At 47.9% G+C, this 13,405-nt stretch overlaps 1 protein-coding gene across 1 annotated transcript; it reads right to left on the bottom strand.

Annotated features, from left to right (window-relative positions):
* Positions 1-465: 465 nt before the first annotated feature.
* NIPAL3 (NIPA like domain containing 3) lies at positions 466-12,177 on the bottom strand. Its single transcript, XM_063177529.1, has 11 exons — positions 12,038-12,177; positions 10,407-10,475; positions 10,148-10,319; positions 10,001-10,060; positions 9,348-9,493; positions 8,674-8,770; positions 7,140-7,275; positions 6,489-6,577; positions 5,736-5,799; positions 4,780-4,874; positions 466-4,335 (listed from the first exon to the last, which is right to left on the bottom strand). Exons 1-11 carry the CDS (start codon positions 12,134-12,136, stop codon positions 4,136-4,138), a joined length of 1,227 nt encoding a protein of 408 aa, XP_063033599.1. The 5' UTR covers positions 12,137-12,177; the 3' UTR covers positions 466-4,135.
* Positions 12,178-13,405: the final 1,228 nt, after the last annotated feature.

Here is a 13,405-nt window from a genome sequence, read left to right as displayed (position 1 = left end):
ACGTGCCCTGTGCCTGAGGGATGACTCCTGCCACAGCTGCATGCCAGCTGTTCTCAGGGGGATCTGATGTGTCAGAGAAGCTCAATTTCAGTAATAAACATCACTAAACAGACCACCAAACATACAGTGAGTCTGGGCTGTGTCCCCACCCCTTTCTTTGGATCCCAATTTCAACCTCTTCAAAATACTAAATGCAAAATATTTTTTCCAAAGCCCTGTAAAAGGAAGTTTTAAAGGTAAATTGCACAATTCCTACAGCTGACCCCAACCCTGTGGAGACTCCTGTGAAACTGGGAGCATTAGTAATGCTGTAACAATCTGCATCTCATTTACAAGTGTCCTGTTAAAAACAGACAGAGAACTCTTTCAATATTCACTTTAGTCACCTAAATCCTGTCGACTTCTCCCAGAACATTTCTGGTCAGTGAAAGCTCTACCAGGAGCATGGAGCAAGCCAGAATTCCATAGGTTTTACCACAATCTTTTATTCAAAGTTTGGTTTCATTTGTCTCACCTGAAAGACAAACAGAATTAAACAGACATGCAACACTGCCTGTGAAAAATGAAGCAGTTATCCTTTACAGTGCAAGAGTGTAAAGCTTGATTTATTTACACACTTTAAGGTGACAGGAGAACGTTGGAGGCAGATCATTTTATACATTCAGCTGTGCTCCACAGAGTGCAGTTACACATAAAACACACACTGAGGATGTTTTAAGTGCTCTGGTGCCTCAGGAAGCCACACAAGGGGAGGCCAGAGATGTCAGCTCACACTGGGTAAGGAAGGCAGGGATGAACCCCAGGAGCTGCTCCTTCACCAAAGTGCTGGAGCAGCTCCTGGTGCTGAGAAATTCCTTCCATTTGGAATCTGGGGGTGCTGTGCCACGTGCAGGGTCCTGCATGAACCCTGCAGTGCTGACATTCACAGATCAGAGTGTGCTGGACAACACTTAAATAATTTTTCACCCTGGAATGTGGCACAGGGCTCCTCTCCTTTAAACCTTCCTGTGCTGCTCTGCTGTAAATATTTTCTGCAGTCCCAGGCATGGCCACTGTCACCTCAGACTGACAAATATTCTGTGAAAAGCTCAGTGTGAGGGTGCAAAACTCTTCCTGTTCCAGCTTCTCTGGACTAGAAGGGAGGTGAGGAGTATAATTCACTCCTGAAAGAGCACAGAAGTCCTTCAGTCAAGTTTAAACAACACACTTGGTTTCTCTGGGCCCTGCTCATGCCTTTTCTTAGCCTGAAGAGCAGAAAATAACATTTTTTGGAAGATTGAGAGAAAAAGCAAGAAAGAGGAATATGCATAAAATTAAAAAAAACCAAAAAAACAAAAAAAACCAAAAAAACAACCAAACAAAATCAACCTCATTTTAAGTTTCCAGTGTTGAACAGCAGCAGCAAACAGGAGTGAGGTGCAGTCCCTCATCAGTCATGGAGCTGAGGCCCATGGCCAAGGAACACCCCAGGCTCCACTGCTGTGGCACAGTGATCAAAATATTGTGATTGATGTGCTGGAGAAACAGACACCACCTCCAGTGGAGGCCTTTGGCAGGGAAGTTTCCAGAAGCAAACAAAGGAAGATTTCCCTGTGGCTGCAGGTAAAGGGAACTGTCATTATTAAGTAGAATTATTTGAGCACACAGAGCCTGTGTAAATAAAACATGTAAAGCTTTGGATTTAGAATCTTGGTTATGTAAAGCTTTGGATTTAGAATCTTTGCAAAGAAAGGGCCAAAGCCACACAATAGCATAAAAGCTCAGCTCGTGGCAGTTTCACTCAGAGAAGGGCTGACACCTGAGGGCTCTGTGAAGGCAACAAGGGCTCAGGAGAATTGGGGAGTTTACAGCAAAACCACCCCTGAACAGGAGGCACAGCCACCTCAGCTCTGTCCCCTGGCTCTGTGTCCATCTCTCAGGGCTGTGCTGAGGAGGAAAACCCAAACCCAAATCCATGGCTGCCAAGTCTGTGCTCCAGTCTGTGCTGGGTTTAATCCTGCTGAGAGCTGGGACCATCACTGATCTGGGTGTCAGCAGCCGTTTAGGCCCTCCTGGATTATTTCACACCACTCAATTAAGCACAGAGAATATTGCCATGGAACAAGTGTGTGGTGGCACAGCTTGTTTCCAGACTCTGTGTTCTGTGGCTGCAGAACCAATAGGCTACAAGAGGTTGATGAAATGGGAAGAGATACAGAAAGGGAGCATTCCTGTGCCCTTCCCATGCAGCCTCATTCTGCATTGTTAATGAACAAAAGCTGCCCACAAATTCACCAACAATCCATGGCCACATCCAAAGGCACTCAATCAGTGTCACTGCACCCCAGCAGATGAATGCTCTGGCAGCAGGAGCCCATTAACATCCTTATCTTGCTTAATCACAAATCAAGGATTGAGGGTGAAAGCAAAGCTGTTATTTCTTGAGGTTTCCTAAGTCCCACTGCAGGGGATGCCACTGATAAGATCTGAATTGTGCCCAGCTGGTGAAGGGACCTGGGTACAGCCCCAGGGCACCTCCCCTGAGCAGGGGAAGGTCATTTTTCTGAACTGCACAAAAATGCCAAAGCAATCCAAAGCATGCCCAGATTGAATCAGTCTGCAAAGCAAACAAATGCAAAGGAACAGTTCTGTTGGCATTTACAACAACAAGAACCTAGAGTAATCATGTGCAGGTCAGGGGAGTTGCTGGGAATTTCTGGCAGTGGGAACAGAAACTGGCCATGAGTCAATTTAACAAATAAAAATAAATAGATGCAGAAAGACACTATTCCAAATCTAAGATAATCCCAAACTCCGTGGTATTGAAGGAATCACTTAGAAATGCACAGAACACGAGCACTATTCCTTTCAAATAAAGTTCCAGGGTCCTGGAGACTCTAATGTGCAAGCAGCCCAGACCCCACTGAGTGGACTTAAAATTCAGCTTGTCAGGAAAAAAACCCCAATTTCAGAGCAGCCAGTGCTATCAAAGTGCAGGATAAGCAGTGAATGTTGTACTTTCTCCTGAGTTGACAGTTCCCCATTGTCCCCCCTGTGTCCATTCTCCCTCAGTATCATCTCTTGGCCATCTCCTGGAAGCTGGAAAGATAAATATCAAAGTACACAAAGCTCCATTATGCTCACAGGCCTCAGTGAGTGCTGGGCAACTTCTCTCCTTAGGTCATCCACAGTAGTAGACAAGTATTGGTTTTCCTTTTTTAAAAAGAAAGAAAAAGGGGGAAGACCCCAGCTTACATCACCTAAACTGAGCTTTTAACTAAGGAACTTTGACACCTTTAAGAGTTGGGGCCACTAAAGTTGGAAATCCTGCCTCAATCAGAAAGAAAATAAATAAACAAGATAAAGAATTGAGATTTTGTCCAAAATTACATCAATTCCCAATAGATACAGTCACATCATTCTCATTTCTCCTTGTCCTCATCCTTCGTAGTGCTCCCTCTGCACCATTTAATCCAACTTGAAGCTCCTGCTATGAAATCAGAAAACTGGCAAATAATCTTTGTTCTAAGCCATATAATCCAGTGGTGCTCTAAAAACAACCCCCATCCTCAGTGCTTGTGTTCAACACCAGAACAGAAGTGCCCAGAATTGGTGTTTTGAGGGAATAAATGTTCACTCTCACCAGTCCTGCTGCTCTAAAGACACAGCGAGTTCCAGTGTTGGTGCTTCAACACAATTCCATTTATTGCTGTGTCAGGGGAGCTCCGTGGTCACACCAGGATTTAGAGCCTTCCTGGAAATCTGTCACAGTCCCTGTAAAGGAGAGATTAAATCCTGTCCTCCCCTCTCTGTGAGCAGCTCCTGCAAACTTGTCTGGAGATAAAACCACTCCCAGCAGGGCTGAAATCTGCACAGTCACCGGCACAGCATCTCCTCTGCCATCAGTTCCACAGGGCTGCACTCCCCAGTCCATCACTGCACACTCCCAGCCAGCACAATTCCATGCACAACTGGGAGCTGCTTCCTGCCAAGTGCTTTCAACTTCCCAACTAGCAAAAGTTGTTGATTTTAATAATCAGCCTGGAAAGTTCAGCTCGAGACGAGCTTAAAACTCCTCTCAAGGTCGACTCTACGCTCGCTTCTATTTGAACAGGTAAATAAATACAGGTCCAAGTGCTGAGTCCTTGAAGGTCACTCACTCCTTCTTGCTGTGCTCCAGCACCCTGTAGGGAGGGGCAGAGCCCCCCTTGGGGCCGTGCTGCTCCTGCACGATGGGCAGCGTGGCTGGGGTGTAGATCTCTGGCATGCTGTCGTTGTTCTCCAGGGCGCCGTAGGAGAAGGAGGCTTTGAGGTCAGGCTGCACTGCAATCCCTTTGTCGTGCATGTTCTGCATGCCTGCAGGAGCAGAGGCACACATTAGGCACAAAAGTGCATTTTTGCTGCTCTCTGCTCAGCCAGGAAATGAGCAGTCCCTGAGGCTCGTCAGCTGCTGAATCAAAGACAGGGTTTGTGCTCAGCACTGGAGCAGCTGATGAGAAATAAGGTCCCAGTGAATGAGGGATGGCTCTCAGTTATCCAGCAAGTGCTGCAGATCTTTCTTACAGCTCACCAGAGAGCTTAGCTGTGCTTCCCAAAGGAGATTTCTGCTCCTCTACCTCACTTCTGAGCCATCCCCAAAAATCAGTTCTTCCTGCTGGACCCAGCCCCATCCCAAGCATGTGCTCAGACCAGTTCAAATTCAGATAACAACTGTGTGACCCACCCAACCCTGAGCCAAAGCCTGAGCCCTCCCTGTGCAGCCCAGCTCCCTAACAGGGTGATAAACCCTGGCTTGGTCACCTGGCATGGCATCCATTGAGATGTAGGGCTCGAAGGGGACAGGCTTCTTCCTGTTCCTGGTGATCAGGAACACTCCCAGGAATGCTATGAGGCACCTGAGGGAGGAGAAGGGGTCACTGAGATGCCTGGCAAGGCAGAGCACACAATATTTATTCCCTGTTACTCCCTACAGAATTCAGAGCTGCAGTTTGGGCACTGCCAAGGCAGAATTCCAGGGCACTGAGCCCCCTTGAGCAGCACGGGAACACCCCCAGCAACCAGCACAGCTTCACCTTTATCAAACACAAAAAGTTTCCATGTTAATTAATTAATTAACCTTGGCTAACTGCAGGGGCAAGGAAGCATAGCAACGTTTGGTTTTGCTTTGATGGGATTCCAGGATTCAGCAGCCTGACCTTTCCAAGGCTCCCTGTAAACACAGCAACAACCACGGACCTGCATTGTCACAGAGCAAGGTGCAGCTCAGAACAATCATCTCCCAATTGTTTGGGGATTTTTTTCTGTACTTATCTAAAAGCCATTTGAGAATGTCTCCTGATTATGGAGAGCTAATTACACCAAAACACTGAGTTACACAGGAAATGTTTCACTGATCAGATCTGCATTGTGCCTTCTCCATGCTCTAAAAACTCCAGAAGTCAGGCACAGTTCAGGAAAGGGGCAAAATCTGAAATAAGGTTCCCAGAGAGAGTCTTTGGGTTATTTTACAATTCATGAGCAGGCAGCTTGAAAACCAAGCCATATGCTTAGCACCCCAGCTGATCCCCAGGATTTAGTGATTAATTGTTGTGTAATTGTGCATTACCAAGGGTTACACAATTTTTTCCAAACACAACACTGAGCTCTAAGGGCCACTCTCTGCTCTGACAGAGAGGCATTTTAAAATAGATTTGCATTTTTAAAATTTGAGCCACATGAAGCAACAGTTTCCTGTCAAGGAAACCTGGAGCACTTACCCCAGTGCAAACATACAAATGTGGAGAACATCTTCACCCATGAAGTCCAGGTAAAAAGTTGCTCCTTGAAAAGGAAATAATTCAATTACATCTTCCCAATTCCACCTTCAGCCAGGATTCCTATTTTTATAGCCAGCACCTTTGTTTATTTAATCATCTGAAAATAGGTGTCCTGATTTCTATTTTAACACAAATTATTGACAAATCTTTTCAAGTGTCACTACCAAAATAGTTCTGCTGGTGTCACTAACAGAGATATAAATGAAACTGTGCAGTAAAAACAAGAGGGACTATTTTGGAATGATGAAACAAATTGGATTTAACTATAAAAAGATGCAAACTCTTGACCCCAAACAACAACAAACAGCTCCAAATTCTAGAAGTGTCCTGGGTGGCAGCAGGACACACATTCTGCCTCCTCCTCTTTACATTTTTAATGTAAAGAAAATAAAGTAAAAAATAAATAACAAGGAAACATTTTACCTGCACATCTAGAAACACATATTGAATGAGGAACAGTCTCAAACAAATTCCCCTGCACTTTAAACAAAATGACAGCACTGAACAGAAAATTTTAACAGTCTACTGGGATAATTCACATTTTTAAAAAGGAAAAAAAGACCCAAACAAAGCCAGTACAGATGAGAGATGACAAAAAAATAAGAGTCATCATATTGCTGAGTATTCACCTCCTTCAGGAGGATTATTTCCCAAAATCTTTTGCCCTTTTTTCAGAAAGGTTTGTGCAGTTACCTGCTGAGATTGCTGCTGTGGTGGATAGGATGTAGCCAATGCTGGAGATCTGAGCTGAGTCATAGAGCTGCGAGGCTTGAGCTAAAAACCTGCAACACAATCACAGGCAACAGGGGCTGATTGGGATGATCCTTTTTTGGAAACACCTTTCAAAAGTGATGCATAAATTTAAGGAAATTCATTCTTTTTCTCACTGAACAGCAGCAGCAAGCCTTGGAAAGAATAAAAAGGACAGAAGAGGGAGGTTTGTGGCTGCACTGAAATTACTGCCCCAACCTCAGGGCCAGAGTGTCCCTCATGTTTTGAGAAGCCTTTTATCCCTGCTGCTAGCAGCTTTTTATGTTATTGCAAGTACAAAGGGGAAAAAACCCCTAAAAATAGACACATTTTCAACAACACTGATCCTGCACTTTGATTTTAGCCAGTGCAGATACTGCATTTGATTGGCCACCATTCCAGCCCTAAAATTGTTTGGCAAACACTTGAATGGTGGCATTAAAACCACCTGGCAGTGGAAAAGCAAAGACCCCCCAGGCTCCCGGGACAGATCACAGGAAAGAATGGATAATTCCCCTAGATTTTAATGGTATTTTTGGCATGGCACAAACAGCCCCTGCCCCACACCCCACAGAGCAAGAGAGGAGTCCTTACGTGGCCTGGTAGATGGCAGTGGCAGCCATGCACACCAACATGATGTAGAAGATGGGGGAGTCCAGCTGCAGAGTGCCCTGGATGGACACCAGGATCATCCCAGCCACTGCCTTCACTGTCACCACAGTCATGGAACCTGGGGGGCACCACACTCAGCTGGGGCAGCTGCACCAGGCTGCAGAGCACCCCAAAAACCCCAGCACCCCAAAAACCCCAGCACCTCCTCCTGCCAGGCCAGACCAGCTCTGCCTGTCTGCCACCAGCTCTGCCCATTCTATCCCCACAAACCCACCACAGCAACCTCCAATAAATCACTGAACCCTTCTCCAGCTACAGAACTGGGAGAATTTACTGTGAAGGTGTTCACAGGGGTCCCAGGATGAGGGAAAGATGAGGATCTGACTCCATGTCTCAGAAGGCTGATTTATAATTTTATCATATATGTTATATTAAAACTATACTAAAAGAATAGAAGAAAGGATTTCATCAGAAGGCTGGCTAAGGATAGAAAAAGAAGGAATGAATAACAAAGGCTTCTGTCTCTGACAGACAGTCTGACTGTGATTGGCCATTAATTAGAAACAGCCACATGAGACCAATCCCAGATGCACCTGTTGCATTCCACAGCAGCAGATAACCATTGTTTACATTTTGTTCCTGAGGCCTCTCAGCTTCTCAGGAGGAAAAAATCCTGAGGATTTTTCAGAAATTATCATGGCTACACATTTACTGGTGCTGTCAGTCTGTAAAGAGTGTTCTGAAATGACAGGATGGGAGGATAAAATTTTCCATTTGGTTTGGTTCATAAAGCCAAAGAGGTGTCCAAAACAAGAATCAGGAAGAATTTTCCTCTCTTGAAAGTTGGGCCATTCAGAAGTAGGGCAGTTGCTTTGTAATTCATGGACCCTGTGAGACACCACTGACATCCAGCCCCAAACAGCACAAAAAACCAAAAAAGAGTAAAAGAAAAGACACTGCAGGAACTGAGGGTGCATAAACAAAAATTGAGGACTGTGACACAGATTTCAGCATGGCAGACTCGCCATTACTCATCCTTTTTGAAGTTTAATTGATTACAGTTTCCATTAAAAAAGTATTAAATGTGTAAATCCAAAATGACTGCAGGATCCCACTGTGGGATATCAGAATCACCAGGGATTCTTTCACAGGGACAAGCTGGGGTGGCAGAGGATTCCTCATTTCTTTACCAGAGCTAAGAGAATCCTTGTAGGTCAAATCCTCTCTTTCACCCTCTGGCTCAGCCCTCCTCACACACTGAATGCCACCCTTTGTGTGCCCAGATTAAAATTAAGAACATTAATAAATAACCTGCACTTTCTGTGCTTGGCAGATTATTTGCCTGATGGGGAAAAAGCCTTAATTGTTCAAAGGTTCTTTGCAAAGATTCTAAATATCAGCTTCAGGAACATTTCTGGAGGAAATTAGTGCATTTCATGGCATTAATTAAATCAATATAATCCCCTGCATGCCTCAATTTACTGATAAAAGATCTTACAAGTGCATATCAACTTACCCAGCAAAGCCACCAGCAGGAGAATAATGACAATGTAGTTTGCATTTCTCTCCTTGTAAAAATACAGGAGCAGACAGAACACAATGATCTCCACAAGCTACAAGAGAGAGAAATGAGAATATCAGAGATGCAGAGCACACAGGGTTGGCAGTAAATGAGATTCTGAGCCAATCAAACATCAGAACAGGGCAAATCAAAGGGAAATGGGGATCCCACACAATTACAGACCAAATTCTGCATCATCTCAGATTCCAGTTAGAGGAGATACTCAGCAGCTGCTGGCAGAACAGGAAACACAGGGCACTTCTGATGCTGGATTTATGGTAAAGCAGCTGATCAAACAGTCCTGACTGAATATTCACAGGGGAGATCTCAGTCTGCTTTCTGCACTGAGCTCCCACAAGTGATCCCTGGGGCAATGCCAGGATTATCTTCCTTAGAACAAAAATTTCATGGGATTTTCAATAACAGATTTGTGGGCCCAGAAAAAGCCCAGATTCAGGTAAATTTTCAGTCAGAGACATTTAATCCCACAGAATTCAGAGAAACAAAGGAGCTGTGCGTGTGTGTGTGACACCTGGAAAAGCTGGCCCAGGTTTGTGAGTGAACACAGGGAACAACCAGGAAAAATAATGCTGGAAATGAAACTGCCCCCTCCCTCCATGGCCCCTCACCATGTAGAGCAGGAATGGCCAGCTCACTAAATGCCTGGTGATGTTTTCTGCTGTCATCTTCTCGTGGCTGTTGGGTCCAAATGTCACCAGCAGGTAAGTGCCAACAACTGCCAGGCCACAGCCCACGAAGGACAGCACGTAGCGCCCTGGGGCAGCACGGGACAGGAGAGCACAGGCTTAATGAGGGATGCATGCAATTAATGAATTAATGCCACAGCACCATCACTGGGTGTTCCTCTGGGTGCCCTTCTGACCCACCTACAAAATCTTGCAGCCACCAGGGTGTGGGAGCTGAGACAAAGTTGGGACCAGGTGGCATCTGCTGAATAAATGCAGCTGCAAGGTCTGTGATCCTGCCTGGCACTGCCCACAGCCCTTTCCCACCTCTGCAAACACCTCCACATTTATGGAATTCACTCCCTTGTGCCTGTGCTGCAGCTTCAGCCTGTTTCTAAATGCTGTGAGGTTCAGGGGATTTGGCACAAGCCAGGAAAAAGATCTCCATTTGTAATAAACAGTGGAGGAGATGACACATTTCATCCAAGAGGTGCTAATGAGACCTTGCCAGCCCTGTAATTATAATTCCTGAGGGCCCATGCTGTGTGATGAACTGTAAACACAGAGGAGAAATGAAAAGGAACTGTGGAACTTACTCAAAAATTCCTTGGGCTTCCATTTTTCTTTAATAAATATAATTCCTATGATCGCACTAGCTATGGAAAAAAGAAAAGGAGAGAGAAACAGTGAATTGTGGAGTGAGGAATCTCCCACAGACCACACTCGGGCTCCTTGCTCCTTACCCACGACAGACACTGCACTGAGGGGCACGATGAGCGAGAGCGGAGCGAAGGCGTAGGAGCAGAACACCCCCAGCTCCCCCAGCAGCAGCAGCACGAACCCACTCCACCAGGTCTTGGTTCTGAAGTAGGCCTGGGGGTCCTTGGAGCCTGCCAGCCTGATGTGGCTGTATTTCTGGGCAAGAACACAGACACAAAGCAGCTTTGTCACGGTGGGCTGGATATCTCAGTGCAGGGTGAGGGGTTGCTCCAGGGCACTCACCTGCAGGTTGAGGGCAATGCTGCTGACAAGGTGCCCAAAAATAGCCAGGAGTGCCCCAATCAAGTTCTCCTGCAAAACCAAGGGAACACACAATTATTGAGAATTATCAAATTCAGCCAAGGAACCCAGAGGGCTTTGCACACCCTGGAGGAGAGCAGAGTTTTAAACCATTCCTGAATCATGGAACGGCCTGGGATGGAAGGGAGCTGCAAAGGTCACTGGGTCCAGCACCCAGCTGCCAATAAAAGCTGTTTATCTCCCTCCCTTCCTGCTGCTCTGGGGCAGCTCAGGTAAGTGCTGTGCCTGTGCTCCAGACCTGTGAACCCAGGTGCAAGATAAGACTCAGCCACTTTCTCCAAGAGATTTCAATTAGTTTGCAGTTTCTCAGAGAGGGGGAAGGTAAAAAAGCCCCACACCATCATTCATTCTTGCCTCTGAAAAACTCATTTATGAGGATTTTATTGCCCTGGAATCCAGAGAATGGATCAGGAACCTCTGCTTCCCAACTATTTTGCTCTTCTCCACTTATGACAGCTGCTGGTTCAGTCACTGCTTCAGCCCATGTGATGAGGAAGCCAAATTATCACAGATTTTAATCTGCTTTTTGAATAAACCAGTTATTCCCAAAGTCACAGGAGACTGCTGACAGCTCCCAGCCTCTTCTGCACTGGCATTCAAAGCTCTGGCATTCAAAGCTCAGCAACAATTCTCACGCTCTGAGGATGGAATTTGAAATGAAGAAAGGATGGAAAGCAGGCTGAGTCACAAAGGAGATGCAGAGGAGGACTGAAGGGAAGAGCCTGAGGCCACCAAACATTTGTGTGCTCCCCAAACTGCCTAAACCTCATTCAATGTCATTAGCAGTGTTCCTTCAGCCCAGTCCTTACTTGGATTGATTTGGATTCACATGTCAATAGGAATAAATGGAGTAATCTTGATTTTCTCATACACTGGAGAACTTCCAGATTTCAAATTCGTAGCAGCAGAACAAAAACCTCTTTATCAGAATGCTCAAAAAGAAGATTGACTCACAAAAAGAGCTTCACTCAAAAGCACCTGAGAGGTTCCCAGGACAGAGAGAGAAGGTGGCAGGAGGATGTCACTGTGTGACACAGTGCACAGCTCTCTGGGCTGTAACAGCCCCAGGCAACTCCCACAAGGGGCCAGGACTGTGGTCTCAAAGGAAAATAAAACCCCTTTTTGCTGAGATTCTCTGAGCACCTTCAGAATCAGGGACTCAGAGGGAATTTATCTGCTCCCAGCTGGGGAACAAGGAGGAACTGCAGCCCCATGGCCCAGCCTCTGCTGTGGGCTGAGCCCTGAAATTCAAACACCTGAACACACAGAGCACAGCAGAACCTCTGCTCTGTCACTGCTGCATGGCTGAAAGCACCTGTGGCAATCTCTGCACCCAAACACCTCCACACCCTCCCTGCCACACCTTCCTGCAGCTCCTCTGCCCTGCACACGCAGAATTAATGCCTCTGTCACTCAGATATGGCACCCCAGGCATGGCTGGACACAGAGACAGAGCCCTTTCTGCAGGAAATAACCCCAAAGCAGCACCATTATCAGCTCGTTCAGGAATCAGGGCCTCAGGGATGGAAACCCCCGTGGGGAGGGAAGCTGACCTTGTAGGAGAAGGAGTCTGTGTGTGGCTGCACAGACACTGCTGCTGTGGCCAACGGGAGCTGCTGCAGCTGCAGGCTGGGGCTGTTTCCTCCTTCCATTCTGGGGATTTTCTGTGCTTTTCAGCTTGCTTGATGCTGAAGTTCTCTTTAAAGAAGAGACTTGGACCCGGCTGGAACCAACGTTTGGTACTGCTCCCTGCCATCCATCCTGTCGCCCTGGGCAAGTTCAGGGAAGCACAAAGGAGTTCTGCTGCTTCCAGCCAGTCAATGAGGCAGCTGGATTATGTTCCTTCAAGATGAATCTAAGGGAAAAAAAGAAATAAAACCCAAAGAATCAGAACAAATAAATGAGTGGTCCAAAACCTGTAATAAAGGATAGGCCACAGAAATCAAACTCACAGGTTCACATAAAAAAGAAAAGCGGATTTTAAATGCCTTCTTAGAAAGCCTTGGACAGAAACTCACAGACTGTGCTTTTCAAGCTCTTGTGACCTGGCTGGGCCCCAGGGGTGACACACTCAGCTGGCATTTAGCAGCATCACAAAGGCTCCCAAGTCCTCCAAGCTCTGCCTTTCATGTCCTTCCTCCCCGCAGCTCCTTCCTCCGAGCGCCGGTGCCCGGGGCCGAGCTCGCTGCAGGTGTCCGGGGAGCGGCGGCCCCGGGCACCGCGGGCAGCCCCAGCGCGGGCACAGCAGCCACGGAAGGGCGAAGCCGCCCATGGTGAGGGGACGGGGCAGCAAATCCCGCTCGCACCGCCAGCGACCCTGCCCGCGCAGCGCAGAGCGGGACAGCCCCGGGCCGGGACACGGGGTGTGCCACCGAACCCTCCGGTGCGCGGCCCCGCCGCTGTCCCGCCGCTCACCGGCCCTGCAGCTGACCCAGCCCGGTCCCACCGCTGACCCCGGCACTCACCGGCCCCGCCACTGTCCCCGCCCGGTCCCGCCGCTCACCGGTCCCGGCACTCACCGGCCCCGCCGCGGACCCCGGCCCGGGCCTTCAACTCCGGCTCCCGGTCAAGCGCCGCTTCCTGCCTGGCCCATCCGATTGGTCTCCAACACTGTCAATCAAAGACTCGGTCCAAAGGTGAGGACGAGGATTGGCTACCGCGCGAAGGCGGGGTCTAGTCCAGCCTATGGGCGCAAGGCTTTGAGGGGCCGGGCGGAAGAAGCTGCGTTCCGCCGCTCGGTTGGGGCGGGACGAGGCGGTCCCGCGGGCCCCGCCCGGGGCGCTCCCCAGCCCAGAGCTGCAGGGACAGCCGCGGTCCCGCGCCCTCCCCCGGTGAGACCCGTTCCTCCCGCCCTCCCCGTGTGCGCGGCTCCCGGTTGCGCGAACAGCAGCCGGAGCGTCCTTAAGGTGCATGCGCAAAGC

This window comes from Melospiza melodia, chromosome 27 (genome assembly GCF_035770615.1).
Source record: "Melospiza melodia melodia isolate bMelMel2 chromosome 27, bMelMel2.pri, whole genome shotgun sequence".
Classification (NCBI taxonomy): Eukaryota; Metazoa; Chordata; class Aves; order Passeriformes; family Passerellidae; genus Melospiza; species Melospiza melodia.
The sequence above is the reverse complement of the archived record's forward strand: the minus strand, read 5'-3'. Positions and strand labels throughout refer to the sequence as shown.

What these genes read in the sequence shown, in the direction of transcription:
- NIPAL3 (XM_063177529.1), bottom strand. Translation starts at nt 12,136, where the DNA reads ATGGAAGGAGGAAACAGCCCCAGCCTGCAGCTGCAGCAGCTCCCGTTG. An exon ending in CCTGCTGGTGGCTTTGCTGG is followed by an intron (nt 7,276 to 8,673) that starts GTAAGTTGATAT and finishes GGTGCCCCCCAG; the next exon opens with GTTCCATGACTGTGGTGACA. An exon ending in ATTTGTATGTTTGCACTGGG is followed by an intron (nt 4,875 to 5,735) that starts GTAAGTGCTCCA and finishes CTCCTCCCTCAG; the next exon opens with GTGCCTCATAGCATTCCTGG.